An 18,110-nucleotide genomic window follows, 5' to 3' on the forward strand; every position below is an offset into this window, starting at 1 on the left:
ACCAGATGATTTACTCGACTCACACAGCGAGGGAGCTGAATCCGAGTCTGAATGAGAGGCGGGTGCAGATGAGAGCACATGGCGTCGCGTGGTCCGGAGCGCTGGCTTCTCTACGGTACGATCACTTTCCTTCCGAGCCGTCGCCATCTGTTTCGACGGGGACTTTCTCTTTATGTTCCACACCCCACGGGGAACGTTATGTTGCCAAATTTAGCCCGTTTGACAAGCTGAGGAGCGCTATTATAGCTCAATTACAGAGGGTGGCGTCGGAGCTAGATCTCTAGGCAGCCATTCAGGTCCGTGACGTCACTTCCTTCGCGGTTACCATATTTTTTATTCTTTTTCTGCCTTGAGTCTATGGAAATTCTGCAAGGTTGTAATGTCAGTTTTGACAAGGTTATGATTTTAATTTTTGTATACACAGAGTTTGTTCCTTTTAAGCATTTCTCTCATTGGCTGTAGTGTTATACAGTGTTGGTTTTTTTTTTTTTTTTTTCAGAATTTAAGAATGTTTATCTATAGGCATAGAGTAGATTGTTTTTGATGCCAAAAAATATATATAAGCTCTCTCATATTCTCTGGGGGACTGCCCTGTCTATCAAGCTCCCAATCACTCAGCTACAGGAATGCTTGGTTCATGTCCTCCCTCTTTTCCAACTGTCTTGAACCCTCTCATATTTAATTTTGGCTTTCTTCTGATAGTTACAGGACAGATGACCACTTAGACAATGAGGTCACTTTTTCATTTTGCATATTTCCCCCTTAACGATAGTGGAAGGTTCTCAAACCATCTAATGGAGTTTTTTATCTTCACTATCAGTTCAGCATTGGCAGATGGTAAACTTTATGGTTTGGTCCAGTATGCCTATACATACCATCTACTATCCCTTCCTCTTCCTTAGAGATCTTATATTCTTGTCTCCAGCTTTCTTGAATTTAGACACGGTATTGTCTCCTCCACCTTCGCCAACAGGCTGCTGTGCTAATCCACCACCTTTTCTGTTAGCAGGATTTACCTCAGAATGGTAACATAGTAGATGATGGCGGATAAGAATCTAATAGTCAATGATTGGTGCTCTACAATTCTTGCTATAATATCTTATTTCCTTTCAAGTATTTCCCTCCATGGCTATAGTATTCTACAGTGTTTTAAAAACTTAATAAATTTTTTCTATGACATAGGGTGCATTGTTCAGAGGCCATGGGGATCTATAGCTCTTTTGTATTCCCTGAGGGACAGTCTGGGCTACTAAGCGCCCAATTTTGTAGCTGCCTTTGAGGGCATGCTTTATTCATATTTTCCCTACTTTTCCAACTGGCGTGAACCTCTCATTTTTTCATCTTGGCTGTTTTCTGGTAATTACAGAACATATGAGGTCATTTATAGTTTTTTCTATTAATACCGCATTAACAGTTTGTAAACATTCTGGTTTTTGTCCGGTATGCTCGTTCATAGCATCCACTATCTCTTCCTTAGAGATCTTATGTTCTTGTCTCAAACTTTAGTGAAGTCACATACAGTCTTGTTTCCATTGCCTTCACCAGAAAGGCTGTGGCACAAAATTTCACCACTTTTGTCCGTTTCACATATATATATATATATTTTTTTCACTTCCTGTGCATTTTTGCTATCGGTACATGAGTTTTGTCATACGGGGAAAGACTAAGATTCCGTCAAGCCCACCATCCTGTTCTCAGTTGGGGTCCATACAGGTGGCAAATACCACATTCATCTCGGTACATCTCAGTATGGGAGGAGAGATGACCATGATACAAGGATGTTGAGAAGGTCCTCATTACCAGTTTTCTTGCCCTGCTCTTCGGTCTAGCGGCGGCTCCGCGCACTTTCACTTAAGTTATGGTCGTAGTAGCAGTGGCGCTCATGAAGCAAGGCTTCTCGTTTCATCCTTTCCTAGACGACCGGTTCATTAGAGACAATCTTATTGGCAGAGTTGTCACGTCAAGCAACGGGTGGTGCATTTCGGACAGACTCTAGGTTACGTGGTGAATGTAGCCAGGTCTCTCATTTGATCTCTCTTTTGAGCTTTCATGTGATCTCATTAGATTTCATTTCATATCTCTGTTTTTTCTCTCTTTGTTTAGTCAAGTTCAAGCATCCCACTTTATGTTTTTTCTTGATGATCTTGGGCCTTTGGCCATTTCCTGCCTCTATTTTGCAGAGTACAATTTTTCTTTCTAGCTCCCAAGAAGGAATTTCTTCTGCATTCTCTTTGGAGTCTCGGTAGTCTCCTTTGGCAACTTTTCACTCCGTCAATTTCAGGGGCATTGGAATAATGGAAATAAATAAATAAATAAGAGAACCTTATGTGTATTTTTTTTGTGTGGGTTTTTCCTCCTTGATTTCTCCGTGCTAGACTCTCTCCTTCTGGGCGTTGTCAGCAGAGGGTACCTTAATGGGATGTCCCAGTTCTAGAACCTTTTGGTTTTGCTCTGACCTCCCATATTCCTCGCTTAGTCTCTTGCTGGAAAGATTCGTCAGTGGCACGGATACATGCCCTCTCGCACCCGGATATTTATCTTGGATGGTATTCCCTCAGCTCAGTTGGCCTCTGTATTCTCAATAGTGCAACACGGGTCTGGTGGTTGAGATTGAGCATCCTTCCTGCAGGTATGCCTGGAGAATATACACAGTGGACAGTTTTTGGTGGCTACATCGAGGAAAATATATATGTATATATATAGTCTACTACATAAGTACATATGTAATACCACACTGGGAAAAGGTCAAAGGTTTCATCGAGCCCAGCTTTCTGTCCACGGCCAACCCAGGCCATGAGCACCTGGCTAGATTCCTAAACGTACAAACATTCTCTGCATGTTATTCCTGGAACTGTGTAGTGGTTTATGGACTCCTATATGTATCTAACAGATAAAAGGTACGGACAAGTGTCTACTGTTGTTTTATTCCCGTTTCCACTAATTGGGGTCTACGACAAGAGTCTCAGGTGATCTGCTTGCAGAGGCAACAGCTACAGACGATTCTTTCTCTCTCATTTGAATTGCGCTCTGAGATATGTTTTCTTCATATTGTCTTAACTGCAGCGGCTGGCAGTTGATTGGGACCTTCAGTCTAGTTTGCAGCAGGAATTTAGGTACCTTCTTCTCCTGCATGGTATTTTATTCTAGGCTGATTTATTTAACTGCACTCTTATTTTTACCTCTTTAGCTTCAAGTGATCAGGTACTTTCTCACTGACAGCCTTTACATACTTCCAATCTGTTGCTAGGTTGGCAAGGGTCTAGGATATCTGCAGGAATGGTAGATTCATTGCAGATTTTTTGTTTGTTTGTTTCAAGGCGGCTCCGTCTCTACTTTTGCCTTCTTTCGTTCAGTCGTTTTTTCTAGACTCTCTGTCTGTCCTTTGCGCTGTACTAATAGTGCGGTAGGGAACAATATATAGCGGCCCTTGGTAGGGGGCATGTTCAGCGTCGCTTGGACTTTTCAGTTTTCTTGCTTTGTAGTCATCCTGTTTAGTTTGTTGGTGGCTCTTGGATCGTCAAGCTTTCGGCTCGTTATTCATCCTAGTTTGGGTGTTTTAAGGGACTCTACCGCGTTCTCAATGTCTGTCCCTCCTGTAAGATTACTGCTTTGGTACTTCCCATCAGTCCAATCCTGGTCCGGTCCGGAGGGACGCTAAGGAAGGAGAAATTAGATCTTACCTGCTAATTTGCTTTCCTTTAGTCCCTCCGGACCGGACCAGGCCCCTCCCATTTTCGTCATCTTTTCAACGGAATATTAAAATAAAAAAAATAAAAAAAAAAATAAAAATCAATAAATCAATAAAAAATGAATAAATAAAAAATAACAACCACCACAAACAAGCAATTAAGCCAGAAGCGTGTGTAGATAGAATTTTAAGTGAGCCATGTCACTTCTCTGGTCGAAGTTGCTGGTGGGCTCCGTTCCTGGTATATGTTTATATGTATCTTGGTAGATATCTGTACAGCTTTAAAGGGCCATACCACTTCTCTGGTGGGAATTGCTGGTGATCTATAATACAAGTGAGCCATACCTCTCTTCTGGTGAGAGTTGCTGGGGAGCTATGATACGAGTGAGCCATACCTCTTCTCTGGTAAGAATTGCTGGTCAGTTATAATACGAGTGAGCCATACCTCTCTTCTGGTGGGAATTGCTGGTGAGCTATGATACAAGTGAGCCATACCTCTTCTCTGGTGAGAATTGCTGGTCGGCTATAATACGAGTGAGCCATACCACTTCTCTGGTGGGAGTTGCTGGTGAGCTATGATACAAGTGAGCCATACCTCTTCTCTGGTGAGAATTGCTGGTCGGCTATAATACGAGTGAGCCATACCACTTCTCTGGTGAGAGTTGCTGGTGAGCTATAATACAAATGAGCCATACCACTTCTCTGGTGAGAGTTGCTGGTGAGCTATAATACAAATGAGCCATACCACTTCTCTGCGGAGAGTTGCGGGTGAGCTCTAATACATAAGGGGCCATACCACTTCTCTGGTGAGAGTTGCTGGTGAGCTCTAATGCATAAGGGGCCATACCACTTCTCTGGTGAGAGTTGCTGGTGAGCTCTAGTACTTGGCTTTGCCGAGGAATTTGTGGCTGCTAGGATTCCATACGGCACAGAAGGTCTTTCTTTCTTTCCTGCTTTGTTATTCAAATACTGAGGCTAAGGTCACATGGCCAGGGCTCCTATTGGCTCTCTAGAGTCAGAGTTTTTTCTCAGTCTCCACCTGCTGGTAGGCGAGCACAACCCATCAGTCCAATCCTGGTCCGGTCCGGAGGGACTAAAGGAAAGCAAATTAGCAGGTAAGATCTAATTTCTCCATTAATAACAAAAAAAGCTGCAAACAAGCTAATGTCGATGCTGTGTTCAGCTATGTGCTGGGAAAGGTAATCTAGAGACCTGTTTTTAAGGAGAGAAAAGGTTGTGGCAAACTCCTCACTGTTAGTGGTAACATTATTTTAACATTATCTTAGGAGATCAGATGTAGAGAATTTTCTCTGTACCTGTTTGGAAAGATAGCACATCAAAATTACTATTCTTCTAGTGAAGACTTTGGCATTAACACTTTGTATAAAAGTATTTTATTGGTCACGTCCTGGCTAGGATCAGGGCTGGCTAAATCTTGAGGTTCACCAGGAGAGTAGGGAGGCCAACAACAGGCGAGCTCGGATACTGTGCTGAAGACTCAAGAAAGTCAAAGCAAATCAAATTAGGGGCTTATATACAATAATAAGATTAAAAAGACATTACAGTATACACAGGGGTCTACATGGGCATCAGAATAGAAGGAATGTAGATGTATGTTTGGGGCCAAGATTGGAGGCTAAGGTTGAGAATTGTCATAAAGGATTTTGGGAAAGCAAAAGTCTTTCGTTTTTTCCTAAAGCTGAGGTCTGTTCTGATGTCAATGGGAAGTGAGTTCCATATGGAAGTATCTGCCACTGAGGAGGGATTTGAAGTGTGTCTGGTATCTTGTGCCTTTGTTGTAGGGCTGAGAAAAGAGGAACAACCGATCTTTTAGCCTATCAGACTTGGCTAGGCACAGTGAAGATAGGGTAATTAGGCCAGATGTGATGCCGTATAGAATTTGATAGATGAAGCTAATTCTTTCTGCAGCTGAGAGACAATACAGTTTGATAAGGCAAGGTGTGACACTGTCATGTCTTTTCAGTTAGAAGATTAGTCTCTCTGCTGTGTTATGGATTATCTACAGTTTTTTTTTTTTAGGTTTCCAGCTCTAATAGCAAGGAATAGGATATTGCAGTAGTCCAGGAGGGGGATAACCAGTGATTGGACCAGAAGGCTGCCTGATCAAACAGAGGGCATTTGAGAGGTGGGAGGAGTTAAGGAGGACCCCCAAGCACCTTTGTTTCCGGTTTGACTGGAAGTTCATTGTTGTTAATCTGTATTGAGGTTGGTACTATGGATCCAGGATTCTGGAACCACAGTATCTTTGTCTTGGGCATTCAGTTTGTTCTTTAGTGCCCAATTCTGGATTGTGTTTCACCCCTAAATCACAAGCTGGTTTTGGACATGGGGAAGGATTGGTAGTAAAAGTAGAATGTCTTCGGAAAATCTAAACAATCCTGGAGTTCAGGTTGGGCTGCAAGCAAGAGTCGGGCAGGTGGCGATCCGGAGGAATCAAGAAGACAAGCCAGAGCCTGAGCCAAGAAGTCAGTTTGATGAAGGGAAAAGGAACGAAGGCAGGCTGGAGAGATGGGACTGGAACAAGGGCGGGCAGACTAGCGAGATGGACTGGAACGAAGGCGGGCAGCCTGGAGATACGGATTGTAACGAGGGCAGGCAGTAACTTGCACCAGGCAAAATCTAAGAGACCTGTTGCAAATGCAGACCATGAAAGTCCCAAGGGTCCTTAAAATGGCCCCAGCTCCTGATGTCATCTTTAGACATTTAGATGGTCCCCCCGCTGCTAGCCCTTTAAATACTAACCCACAGCGTATGTGTGTGCCTAGAGGAACTGGTGTAGGCCAGCCCCAGTGGGTGCAGCCTGCATGACTGGTGGGGCACTGAAAGCAGCAGCTCAGGTGGCCCACTGTGCAGAAAAGTATTTGGGAGGGCACAAGGGAGTCAACCTAAAGTGACATTTCTGCACACTACAGCTCTCCTCCCACCTTCAACTTGTCTAAACAAGATACGATAAAAAGTCTCATTTAACCAATTTCAGCCACTGGACTAGATGGACCATTGATCTGACCCAGTATGGCTATTCTTATGTATCTGATGGCATCATTCAATTCATCCATATGGGAGTGAAGTCTGGAGACTATGGAGGATGGGAAAGAATCTTAGTACAAACCCATCACTCTCGGTTCTATAACACATTCCACCAGTGGCATTCCTAGGGTGGCTGACACCTGGGGTGGATCGCCAGCGCGACCCCCCCCCCCCCCCGGTGAAAGGACACCCCCCCCGGGTGCATTTTTACCTGCTGGGGGGGGGGGGGGGGTGCTGCGCGCCTGTCGGCTTAGCTCGTTCCATGCTCCCTCTGCCCCGGAACAGGAAGTAACCTGTTCCGGGGCAGAGGGAGCACAGAACGAGCGGAGCAGACAGACACGCGGCACCCCCCCCCCCCCAGTGGCGTGCACCCGGGGTGGACCGCCCCCACCGCGCCCCCCCCCCCCCTTGGTATGCCATTGCATTCCACATTCCCCAACAATGAAACTAGGATGTTTATAGTTCAGCATACAAAAATATATATTAAAACTGTAGTGTCACCTTGGGAACACACTTGTCTTCCACTGGAACACTTTGAAAAGCAACACAAAACTCTGAAAAAAAAAAAAGTGATTGAATGACAAAATAGCACTAACTTTCACAATTCAAATGGCAACAACCCTAAGTGTGAAAAACAACACTGCAAATATTGCACCAGGCCCTAGAGCATCCAAAACATCTCCTGGATAGGCAGCCTACACATATTACATCTTAGGACCTCCATAGGGAAGCTCTCTTTGGCACAATGCGAGTTTTATGGTGAGCGTTAGAAATAATTTTAACAGATTATACGCCACATGCCCTGGTTTAGGAGTGAGGTTCATTCATGTCTGTCACAGTTTATTTCTCTAACTGAATTGGTTCAAGTCACTGTTTTCCATTTTTCTTGTCAGTCTTAAGTACATAAGTACATAAGTAGTGCCATACTGGGAAAGACCAAAGGTCCATCTAGCCCAGCATCCTGTCACCGACAGTGGCCAATCCAGGTCAAGGGCACCTGGCACGCTCCCCAAACGTAAAAACATTCCAGACAAGTTATACCTAAAAATGCGGAATTTTTCCAAGTCCATTTAATAGCGGTCTATGGACTTGTCCTTTAGGAATCTATCTAACCCCTTTTTAAACTCCGTCAAGCTAACCGCCCGTACCACGTTCTCCGGCAACGAATTCCAGAGTCTAATTACACGTTGGGTGAAGAAAAATTTTCTCCGATTCGTTTTAAATTTACCACACTGTAGCTTCAACTCATGCCCTCTAGTCCTAGTATTTTTGGATAGCGTGAACAGTCGCTTCACATCCACCCGATCCATTCCACTCATTATTTTATACACTTCTATCATATCTCCCCTCAGCCGTCTCTTCTCCAAGCTGAAAAGCCCTAGCCTTCTCAGCCTCTCTTCATAGGAAAGTCGTCCCATCCCCACTATCATTTTGGTCGCCCTTCGCTGTACCTTTTCCAATTCTACTATATCTTTTTTGAGATACGGAGACCAGTACTGAACACAATACTCCAGGTGCGGTCGCACCATGGAGCGATACAACGGCAACGGCTCTCCTTTCCACTTCTTCTCTCATCTTCCATTCCTTTTCCTTTTCAAAAGTTAAATCTGTTTTGAGTAGAGGGGAGCAGGTCATTCTGCTCCAGGTTGCTTGATGCAATCACTTTTTGGTGTTGCTCAGACTCCATGAATTAGGAATAACAGGTCAACTGGGTTCTGTTGGCATTGCCGCACAACTTTGTTCAATGACTTGGTTCAAACAATTACAAAGTAAAAGTGCGATAAAGAATTTGATGTAATCTCGATGGAACCCAGGTTGTGGGGTGTCACAGGGCTCAGTGCTCTTGCTGCTTTTATTTCACATCTATTGTAGCTATTTGGGAGAATTATTTTCAGAGTTGCACGATCAAACTTCAGAAAAGATTTTAGTTGTTACACAAAGCACTACCAGACTAGTTTTTAGCAAATGCAAGTTTGACAGTGTTGCTCCACTTCAGTCAGACCTTTTTTGATTACCTGTTAATAAACTTATTAGGTTTAAACTGGCTTGTTTAGTTTTTTAAATCAATGTATGGCCAAAATTCAGTCATAATTCTTGATTTTTGCAAATTTTACAAGCAAGCTTACCCTAACGACCCAACTTAATTCTATCAGCCCACCTACAGTACTCCTGCTCGGACACTGACTATACCTTTGACCTTATCTCCCAATCATTCACGCAGAGGCCCCAACCTACATGCTGAACCTAATAGACTTACCACCCAGAAATGCCAGAAGATCAGCCCGTAAGTTCCTCAACCTGAACTTCCCCAGCTGTAAAGGAACCAAATACAAACTGGCATACGCTACTACCTTCGCGTACAAAAGCACACAGCTATGGAACGCACTACCCAAGACCCTGAAAACCACGGACAACTTAACCAACTTTCGCAAAACTTTGAAGACATTTCTCTTCAACAAAGCCTACAAACATAATACTCGATAAATCAAACTACAAATCTTTGAAGACATTTCTCTTCAACATAGCCTACAAAAACAATCCTTAAGGAATCATACTACTCCGTACATCACCCAAACGCTCTAAAACACTTCGACACGACCTTACCCACTACCTTCTAACTAACTCCTCTTTTACTTCCAACTTTATTACCGACTGTATCTAATACTATGTAATGAGCATACCAAATTAACACCCTGTAAGCCACATTGAGCCTGCAAAAAGGTGGGATAATGTGGGGTACAAATGCAATAAATAAATCAATCAATAAATCTCATCATACTCATCCTCAAATCTTTTCTTCTCCATACCCCTCCCAATCTCCTTTCCTTTTGCCTATCCTATCCTTACCTTCCCATATCCAATTCATATATTCTAAAAACCTTATTATGTTTATTACAGTTTGTAATATTCTTCTTACAGGACCTTGTAATGCTTTTTTTTTTTTTTTTTTACTATGTAAGCCGCATTGAACCTGCTGTGTTTGGTAAATTGTGAAGCGCTGCGTACAACTGGTAGCGCTATAGAAATGATTTATAGTAGTAGTAATAAGTAAAAGGCAGCCTAGAGCCCTGCAATGAGCCACTGACCCCGCCCCCAGTGCCTTGACATAGTAACACATATCATGGTTAAATGGATCTTTAAAACTTGGGCTTAGGCACTTATAAGTTCCTCACCTTGGAGAATATAAAACTCTCCTAGTTGAAATAGCAGTATAGCATATGCTTTTATTATGTTTCCTGTGACAGGAAGGAGCTCAATTTATTTAGAGAGTTATATTAACAAACCAGGGCCTTAGGCCTGCAAAATTATATTTTTATCATTTTTGTTTTTATGAGAGAGGGTGCTCAGCCCTTATCAACTGAAAAGTCGCTAGGTATTATTAAAGTAATGGTTTAAATCAAAGAACAAATGCTCTGGGTGCACTAAAAGCACAAAGTATAGCAAGATACATGTCAATTAGAAAAGTGAATAGCTGGTGAGGAGATGGTACATAGCAAGTGGATGTTAAACTTATACCTAGATAGCTGAGGCTTCTTATTCAAACCAGTAAGTTATTCTATTCATGCACAGTGGGGAGGGAAACCTATTATAACTTAGCTGACAATTTCAGTTGCCTTTTTGTAAAATACATTTTCCAATGACAAAACATTAAGATCTGAATCCTGGCAGCTTATAAACGCAATGGGTCAAAAGGTAATGCCTTCTTAACATTAAGTGATATTACCCTAGAGTAGTTTCAGGCTTTAACATGGCTGGATGCAATATATAACGAGCAAGATAATCTGTCTATCTCAAACCCCCCCCCCCCCCTTCCATCACTTTTTAATAAGGAGGATGCATTCCTCAGAAAGTTTCTTCAACTTTTAAGCTCATCAGCTTCTAAAATTTCAGTTGGGTACGAGGAGCCTATTCCTGTTTACCGTTTACAGATGGGAAGTCCATTAGGATTGTGAAGACAACAATAGGTATAGATTCAACCCCTTAATAAACATTCCCTCAACTTCCAGGAGTAGGGCTGTCTCCTCACAAAGAGCACAAAAGCATACACGTATGTGCTTACCTCTGAGTCATCCAGCCTCTGGTCTGGTTATCATTTGTTATAATTAGAAATCTTGGTGAACCTGGAAAACATACTGATCCAAATCAACAAATTAAAGAGTAGTAAATCACCTGAACCGGATGGCATGCATCCAAAGGTACTCAATGCAAACATGAAATTGCTGATCTGCTGTTACTAATCTGTAATTAAAATCACCCGTAGTACCTGAAGACTGGAGGGTGACCAATGTAATGCAGATTTTTAAAAAGGGTTCCAAGGGTGATCCTGGAAATTACAGACCGGCAAACCTGATGTCAGTGCTGGGTAAAATAGTGGAAATATTTATATATAATAATATTATGGAACACATAGATAAACATGGTTTAATGGGACAGAGTCAGCATGGGTTCAGCAAAGGTAAGTGTTGCCTCACCAATTTGCTTAATTTCTTTGAAGGCGTGGATAAAAGATGAACCGGTTAATGTAGTGTATCTAGATTTTCTGAAAGCTTTTGGCAAAGTTCTTCATGAGAGACTCCTGAGAAAATAATAGAACGTAACATTCTGTTGTGGATTAGGAATTGTTTATTGGACAGATGACACAACTATTCAAGGTTGTTAAAACACATGCGGACTGTGAAAAACTGGAGGAAGACCTTAGGAAAATGGAAAACTGGGCATCCTTTTATCTTGCTGCACCATAGGCCTGGAATAGACTTCCTGAGCCTGTACGTCAAGCTCCATCTTTGGCTGTCTTCAAATCCAGGCTGAAGTCGCTTTTAAATCCTCTTACTCAGTACCCACTTTTATCATTCCCACCTTTGTAACTCCCTTATTCCTTATTTGTCCTAGTTAGATTGTAAACTCTTTTGAGCAGGGACTGTCTCTTTATGTCCAGTGTACAGTGCTGCATATGTCTAGTAGCGCTATAGAAATGATTAGTAGTAGTAGATTAAATTTAATGTGGACAAATGCAAAGTGGGAAGAACAAACCAAATCATAGTTACCTGATGATAGGGTCCACCTTGGAGGTCAGCACCTAAGAAATAGGTGCTTTTTTTTGTAGAAAAAAAAGGTACCGGTACTCATTATGGGTGGGGTCACCACATATGGCTCCACCTCTGATAGCCACACCCCTTACACCAGCCATGGCGCATATAAACAGACATCATAATTGAAAATATTATATTAGTATAGGAGAAAAAAATAACGTGATTTTTTCATTATAAATAATTTCTGTAAGTTATTACAGCTCCAGTATACCCAGTGCAATATAAGACAGCAGATGTACATTCTCAAATTGGACATATTCCAAACACTAAAATGAAAATAAAATGATTTTTTTTCTACCTTTGTTGTCTGGTGACTTTGTTTTTCTATCCATATTGGTCCCAGTCTCTGATTCTGCTGCTCTCTATCTGTTCTCTTAACTCTGTCTCCAGAGCTTCCTTTCCATTTATTTCTTTGCTTTCCTCCTTTCTTCTTCATTTCTTACTATACATCCATAAGTAAAAGCTGGGTCCTCCATGGAATTCACTGGAGGAGGTATAACGTGGATCCAGGTTTTGCCTATTTTATCTATCCATGTGCACTTTTTCTCCTCTCTTTCCTTTCCCTCATCTCCATCCATGTGCATCTTCTTTTTTTCTTTCCTCTCCTCCATCCAAGTCCAGCATTTCTCCTCTCTCTCTCTCTGCCAACCCCTCCATCCATCCATGTCCAGCAATTCTCCTCTATCTCTCCTCTCCATCCATTTCCAGCATTTCTCCTCTTCCCTGCCCTCCCATCCATGTGCATCTCCTTCCTCTCTTCCCTCCCCTCCATCCACGTCCAGCATGTCTCCTCTCTCCTCTTCCCTCCCCTCTAATCCATGTCCAACAATTCTCCTCTCTTCCCTGTCCTCGCCTGCCATCCATGACCAGCGATTCTCCTCTCTCCCCTCCCATCCATGTCCAGTAATTCTCTCTCCCCTGCACTCCCCTCCCATCCAGTCCAGCGATTCTCCTCTCTTCCCTGCCCTCCCCTCCAGGTCCAGCGAGTCTCCTCTCTTCCCTGCCCTCCCTTCCAGTCCAGCAATTTTCTCTTATCCCTGCCCTCCCCTCCAGGTCCAGCGATTCTCCTCTCTTCCCTGCCCTCCCATCCATGTCCAGCAATTCTCCTCTCCCCTCCTCTCCCATCGATGTCCAGTGATTTTCCTCTCTCCAGCGATTCTCCTCTCTCCCCTGCCATTCCCTATCCTATGTCCAGCGATTCTGCTCTCTTCCTTGCCCTCCCCTCTCCCATATCCAGCAATTCTCCTCTCTCCCCTGCCCTCCCCTCTCCCATGTCCAGTGATTTTCCTGTCTCCCCTGCCCTCTCCCATGTCCAGTGATTCCCATGTCCCACTTCCACTCCACTCTCTACCGAAGTCGCAGCGGTGAACTGGTGGGTGGCGCTAGTAAAAGCAGCAAGCAGGCAGGCTCGACTCTGTCCTTGCTTCCCTGCCCTCTCAGCGTCCCGCCCGCCCTCGCGGAAAGGAAATGACATCAGAGGAAGGCGGGATGCAGAGAGGGCAGGGAAGCGAATGTCACGTCTGTGGCCGTGACCCCTCGCAGACTCACCTTATTTCCGGCGGTCAGCTTTTGAGCTGGCTCCTGCCTGTTCTTCCTGAGTTAGTTCTGTCTCTGTGTGCTGGCTGCATTGGATTGTCTGTGTGCTGTTTCCCATTCCAGACTTCAGTCTAGTCCAGTCCGGATCTTCCAGCCTGCAAGACTTGCTTGGCTTGTGTGAGCCTGCACAGCACCCATAGTTGCCTTGTGATTGCTGCAGCTTGAATCTCAGCTGCTGCTGGGCTTATTAGCCATTTGGAAACTCTCTGCCTTTGCATCGCCTAAGGCCCTGGTTTGTTGGTGCTTGCTGCACTTCTGCCTAGTCCAGTTTATAGTCTGTATTCTTGCCTGATTCTAGTTTAGTCTTTGTGTAGCTTCTTGTACTGTATTGCTTGTTTCCCAGTCTTGTTTCTTGTTTGTATGTCTTTGTCTAGTTCCAGGTTGTCTGTGTTTCTTGTTCACTACTACTACTACTTAACATTTCTAGAGCGCTACTAGGGTTACGCAGCGCTGTACAAAATAAACAAAGAAGGACGGTCCCTGCTCAAAGGAGCTTACAATCTAAAGAACGAAATGTCAAGTTGGGGCAGTCTAGCTTTCCTGGGTAGAGGTTAGTTTCTTGTTCAGTGGCTGCGTGGCAGCTTTCAGTTCTGTCTCTTGTCTACCAGTGTTTGTTCCCTGTTTCAGTGGCTGCTTGCAGCTTTCAGTTCCATCCCTTGTCTGTTGAGAGTCCTAGTCTAGTATTCTGCCTAGCCTCCCTGTGTGTATCCTGCTGGTATCCAGTTCCGGCCCTGTCCAGTAAGTCCTGCCGGCCACCTGCACTCAGGGGCTCAACTCCTGAGGAACGGTGGTCAAGTGCAGGTGAAGTCTAGCTGGCCCTGTCAGAATTTTGCCTTATCCCTGTGTGGGGTGGTTTTGCCTGCCACTGCCGCTCCTTGACAGTGGTCCAAGGGCTCACAATCCTAGTTCCTGCTTTGGAAAATGTGACAGCAAAGGTCGGAGTTGAGCCTGCCTGCTTGCTGCTTTTACTAGCGCCGCCCGCCAGTTCACCACTGTGATTTTGGGGAGCTGCTGGACCTAAAAAAAAAAAAGTGCCGGTACACCGTACCGGCGTGTACCAGCACAAAAAAAAAGCACTGGATATAGATGTCAGAAATTACGCTGAAATCTGCCCAGAGTGTGGAGGCGGCCAAAAAAGCAAACAGGATGCTATGAATTATTAGGAAAGGGATGTTAAATAAGACCAAGAATGCTATAATGCCTCTATCACTCCATGGTACAACCTCACCTTGAGTGATCTAGGTGTCGTCATTGATGATACGTTGAAACCTTCTGCTCAGTGTGTTGCTGCGGCTAAGAAAGCAAATAGAATGTTAGGTATTATTAGGAAAGGAATGGAAAACAAATATGAGGATGTTATAATGCCTTTGTATCGCTCCATGGTGCGACCGCACCTCGAATATTGTGTTCAATTCTGGTCGCTGCACCTCAAGATATAGTGGAATTAGAAAAAATACAGAGAAGGGTGACAAAAATTAGAAAGGGGATGGGACTTCCCTATGAGGAAAGGCTAAAGCTGTCAGGGATCTTCAGCTTGGAGAAAATAAGGCTGAGGAGAGATATGATAGAGGTCTATAAAATAATGAGTGGAGTGGAACAGGTAGACGTGAATTGCTTGTTTACTCTTTCTGAAAATACTAGGACTAGGGGCCATGCAATGAAGCTACAAAGTAGTAAATTTAAATATGAATTGGAGAACATTTTTCTTCACTCAATGTGTAATTACATTTTGGAATTTGTTGCCAAAGAATGTGGTAAAGGCTGTTAGTTTAGCGGGGTTTAAGACAGTGGTGTACCAAGGTGGGGCGGTCTGCCCCGGGTGCACACCGCTGGGGGTGCCGCGGTGCGCGCCTTCTCCTCCGAGTTCGCTAACCTTCGTTCTTTCGCTGCAGCTCCCTCTGTCCCGGAACAGGTTCCTGTTCTAGGGCAGAGGGAGCTGCAGCGAACGAACAAAGTTTAGCGAACTCGGAGGAGCAGGCGCGCGCCGCGGCACCCCCCTAGCGGTGTGCACCGGGGGGGGGGGGTGTCATTTGGCGGGGGGGGGATCGACATTCCGCCCCCGGTGCCATCTAGGCCAGGAACGCCACTGGTTTAAGAAGGGTCTAGACGGCTTCTTAAAGGAAAAGTCCATAGATGGGGAAAATCCACTGTTTAGTTCTGGGCTCAGTTTTATAAAATGTATTGAGTTTTCTGGGATCTTGCTAGGTATTTGTGACCTGGATTGGCCATTGTTGGAAACAGGATTATGGGCTCACTTGATGGCCCTTTGGTTTGTCCCAGTGTGGCAATAGTTATGTACTTATGATGCGCACATGTAAGATGACCTGTGTTCATCTCATGCCTTTTTGAATTCAGTCCCCATTTCTGTCTTTACCACCTCCTTCATGGAGACTTTCCGTATCTGTGTTGTTAAAGTGAGGAGGAGGAAGCACTCAAAGAACTTGGTAGTTGGTAAGTGAGAGGCTGGCATAAGTGCAGGAGGGTACATTTTCATGGGAATCCCGCAGGAATTGTTTCCATCCCCGCTGGAAGCCCACAGCGTCTTCAGGGGGAGCAATACTTGGATGGTCTGACTTTCCTATGCATATCACCAGAGGGGAGGGAGTTCTTGGGAGCCCACTGCTTAAAGTCCTGGGCTCATTTGGTTTCTGCATGGAGTTTTACAGGCTTCTGGGGGATTGGGTGGTCCAGGCATGAAGTGATATATCCTAGTGGTTAGAGCACTGGTCTTGTAAGCCAGAGGTGGCCGGTTCAAATCCCACTGCTGCTCCTTGTGATCTTGGGTAAGTCAGTTAACCCTCCATTGTCTCAGGTACAAACTTAGATTGTGAGTCCTCCTGGGACAGAGAAATATCCAGTGTATCTGAATGTAACTCACCTTGAGCTACTACTGAAAAAGGTGTGAGCAAAATCTAAATAAATAAATAAATAAAGATTCTAGAATTCTAAAGAATAACAAGATTCCATGCAGAATCTCAAACAGTAGCAACATTCCATGTAGAACCCTAAAGACTAACAAGTGGAGGAGTGGCCTAGTGGTTACAGCACCGGTCTTACAATCCAGAGGTGGCAGGGTTCAAATCCCACTGCTGCTCCTTGTGATCTTGGGCAAAGTCACTTAACCCTCCATTGCCTCAGGTACAAACTTAGATTGTGAGTCCTCCTGGGACAGAGAAATATCCAGTGTATCTGAATGTAACTCACCTGAAAAAGTGTGAGCAAAATTCAATGCCCTTCCAGCCTGGGGGAGTTGGGCATGGTTCATTTTAAAGGATCTTTTGTTGCCAGATTGGTGTCGACCAATCAATAAATGCACAGTAAAGGAGGCCAACGTGGATGCAGCAGGTCCTGCCAGGCTTCCCGGCTTTTTTCTTGTTCTTTTGAGTGTACAGCGATGACGGCTGCGCGGGGAAGAGAAAACAGATTGAGCTGATTGGCTTGAACGTCGTGACGTCCGTTTTATTTACGTGCGACCCCCGCGCGTTGCCTGTTTTTCTGTCCATTGGAAATTGGAATCACTTCCGGGGCGCTGGCAGGCTCAGGCAGTTGCTGCTGCTTCCTGTACTGCGGAGGTCGGGGATTGTGGCTCCGACATGTCTCTCGGGGAGTACGAACGCCATTGCGCCTCTCTGAGCTCGGACTTCGGCTGCTCCGGGGACAGCGATGTGGGTCGGTCCCGGGCCTCCTACAGCGCTGAGCAGGAGGAGCTTCACTACATCCCCATCCGCGTCCTGGGCCACGGGGCCTACGGGGAGGCCACCTTGTACCGGCGCACCGAGGTGAGCTCTGGGGGCCTTTGTTTTGCCTCCTCCCCCCCCCCCCCCCTCCTCCTAGCCAAGATACTTCTCCGCCCTTGCCCTGACTTTCTTTCCTCTCAAGCTACTCTTCATCCACTTCAGTCTGGCTTTCGACCCCTTCATTCAACTGAAACAGCGCTTGCTAAAGTCTCCAATGATCTGTTCCTGGCCAGATCCAAAGGTCTTTATTCTATCCTCATCCTTACTACTACTATTTAGCATTTCTATGGCGCTACAAGGCGTACGCAGCGCTGCACAAACATCCTTCTCAATCTGTCTGCTGCTTTTAATACTGTTGATCACAGCCTACTCGTTAATACGCTGTCCTCACTTGGATTTCAGGGCTCTGTTCTTTCCTGGTTTTCTTCTTCTCTCTCCCAGTGTACCTTTAGTTTATACTCCAGTGGATCCTCCTCTACTTCTATCCCACTGTCAGTTGGTGTACCTCAGGGATCTGTCCTGGGACCCCTTCTTTTCTCCATCTATACTTCTTCCCTTGGTACTCTGATCTCATCCCATGATTTTCAGTATCATCTTTACGCTGATGACTCCCAGATCTACCTCTCCACACCAGAAATCTCAGCCGAAATCCAGGCCAAAGTATCAGCCTGCCTGTCTGGCATTGCTGCCTGGATGTCTCAGCGCCATCTGAAACTAAACATGACCAAGACTGAGCTTCTCATCTTTCCCCCTAAACCAACCTCTCCTCCTCCCCCATTCTCTATTTCTGTGGATAACACTCTCATCCTTCCTGACTCATCAGCTCATAACCTTGGGGTCATCTTCGACTCCTCCCTCTCCTTCTCTGCACATATTCAGCAGACTGCTAAAACCTGTCATTTCTTTCTCTATAATATCAGCAAACTCAGGTATAAAGTATCACATACCATG

At 44.7% G+C, this 18,110-nt stretch overlaps 1 protein-coding gene across 2 annotated transcripts in view; it reads left to right on the plus strand.

The window, feature by feature from the left end:
- The first annotated feature begins 16,955 nt into the window (after positions 1-16,955).
- The window catches only part of NEK9 (NIMA related kinase 9), a 119,848-nt gene continuing 118,693 nt past the window's right edge, over positions 16,956-18,110 (plus strand). For both annotated transcript variants that reach the window (XM_030213804.1, XM_030213805.1), the window contains exon 1: positions 16,956-17,201. In XM_030213804.1, the coding sequence (XP_030069664.1) occupies positions 17,016-17,201 (186 nt within the window). In that variant the 5' untranslated portion in view covers positions 16,956-17,015. The remainder of the gene's footprint in view (positions 17,202-18,110) is intronic.

Source organism: Microcaecilia unicolor, chromosome 9 (assembly GCF_901765095.1).
Source record: "Microcaecilia unicolor chromosome 9, aMicUni1.1, whole genome shotgun sequence".
In the NCBI taxonomy this organism is placed as follows: Eukaryota; Metazoa; Chordata; class Amphibia; order Gymnophiona; family Siphonopidae; genus Microcaecilia; species Microcaecilia unicolor.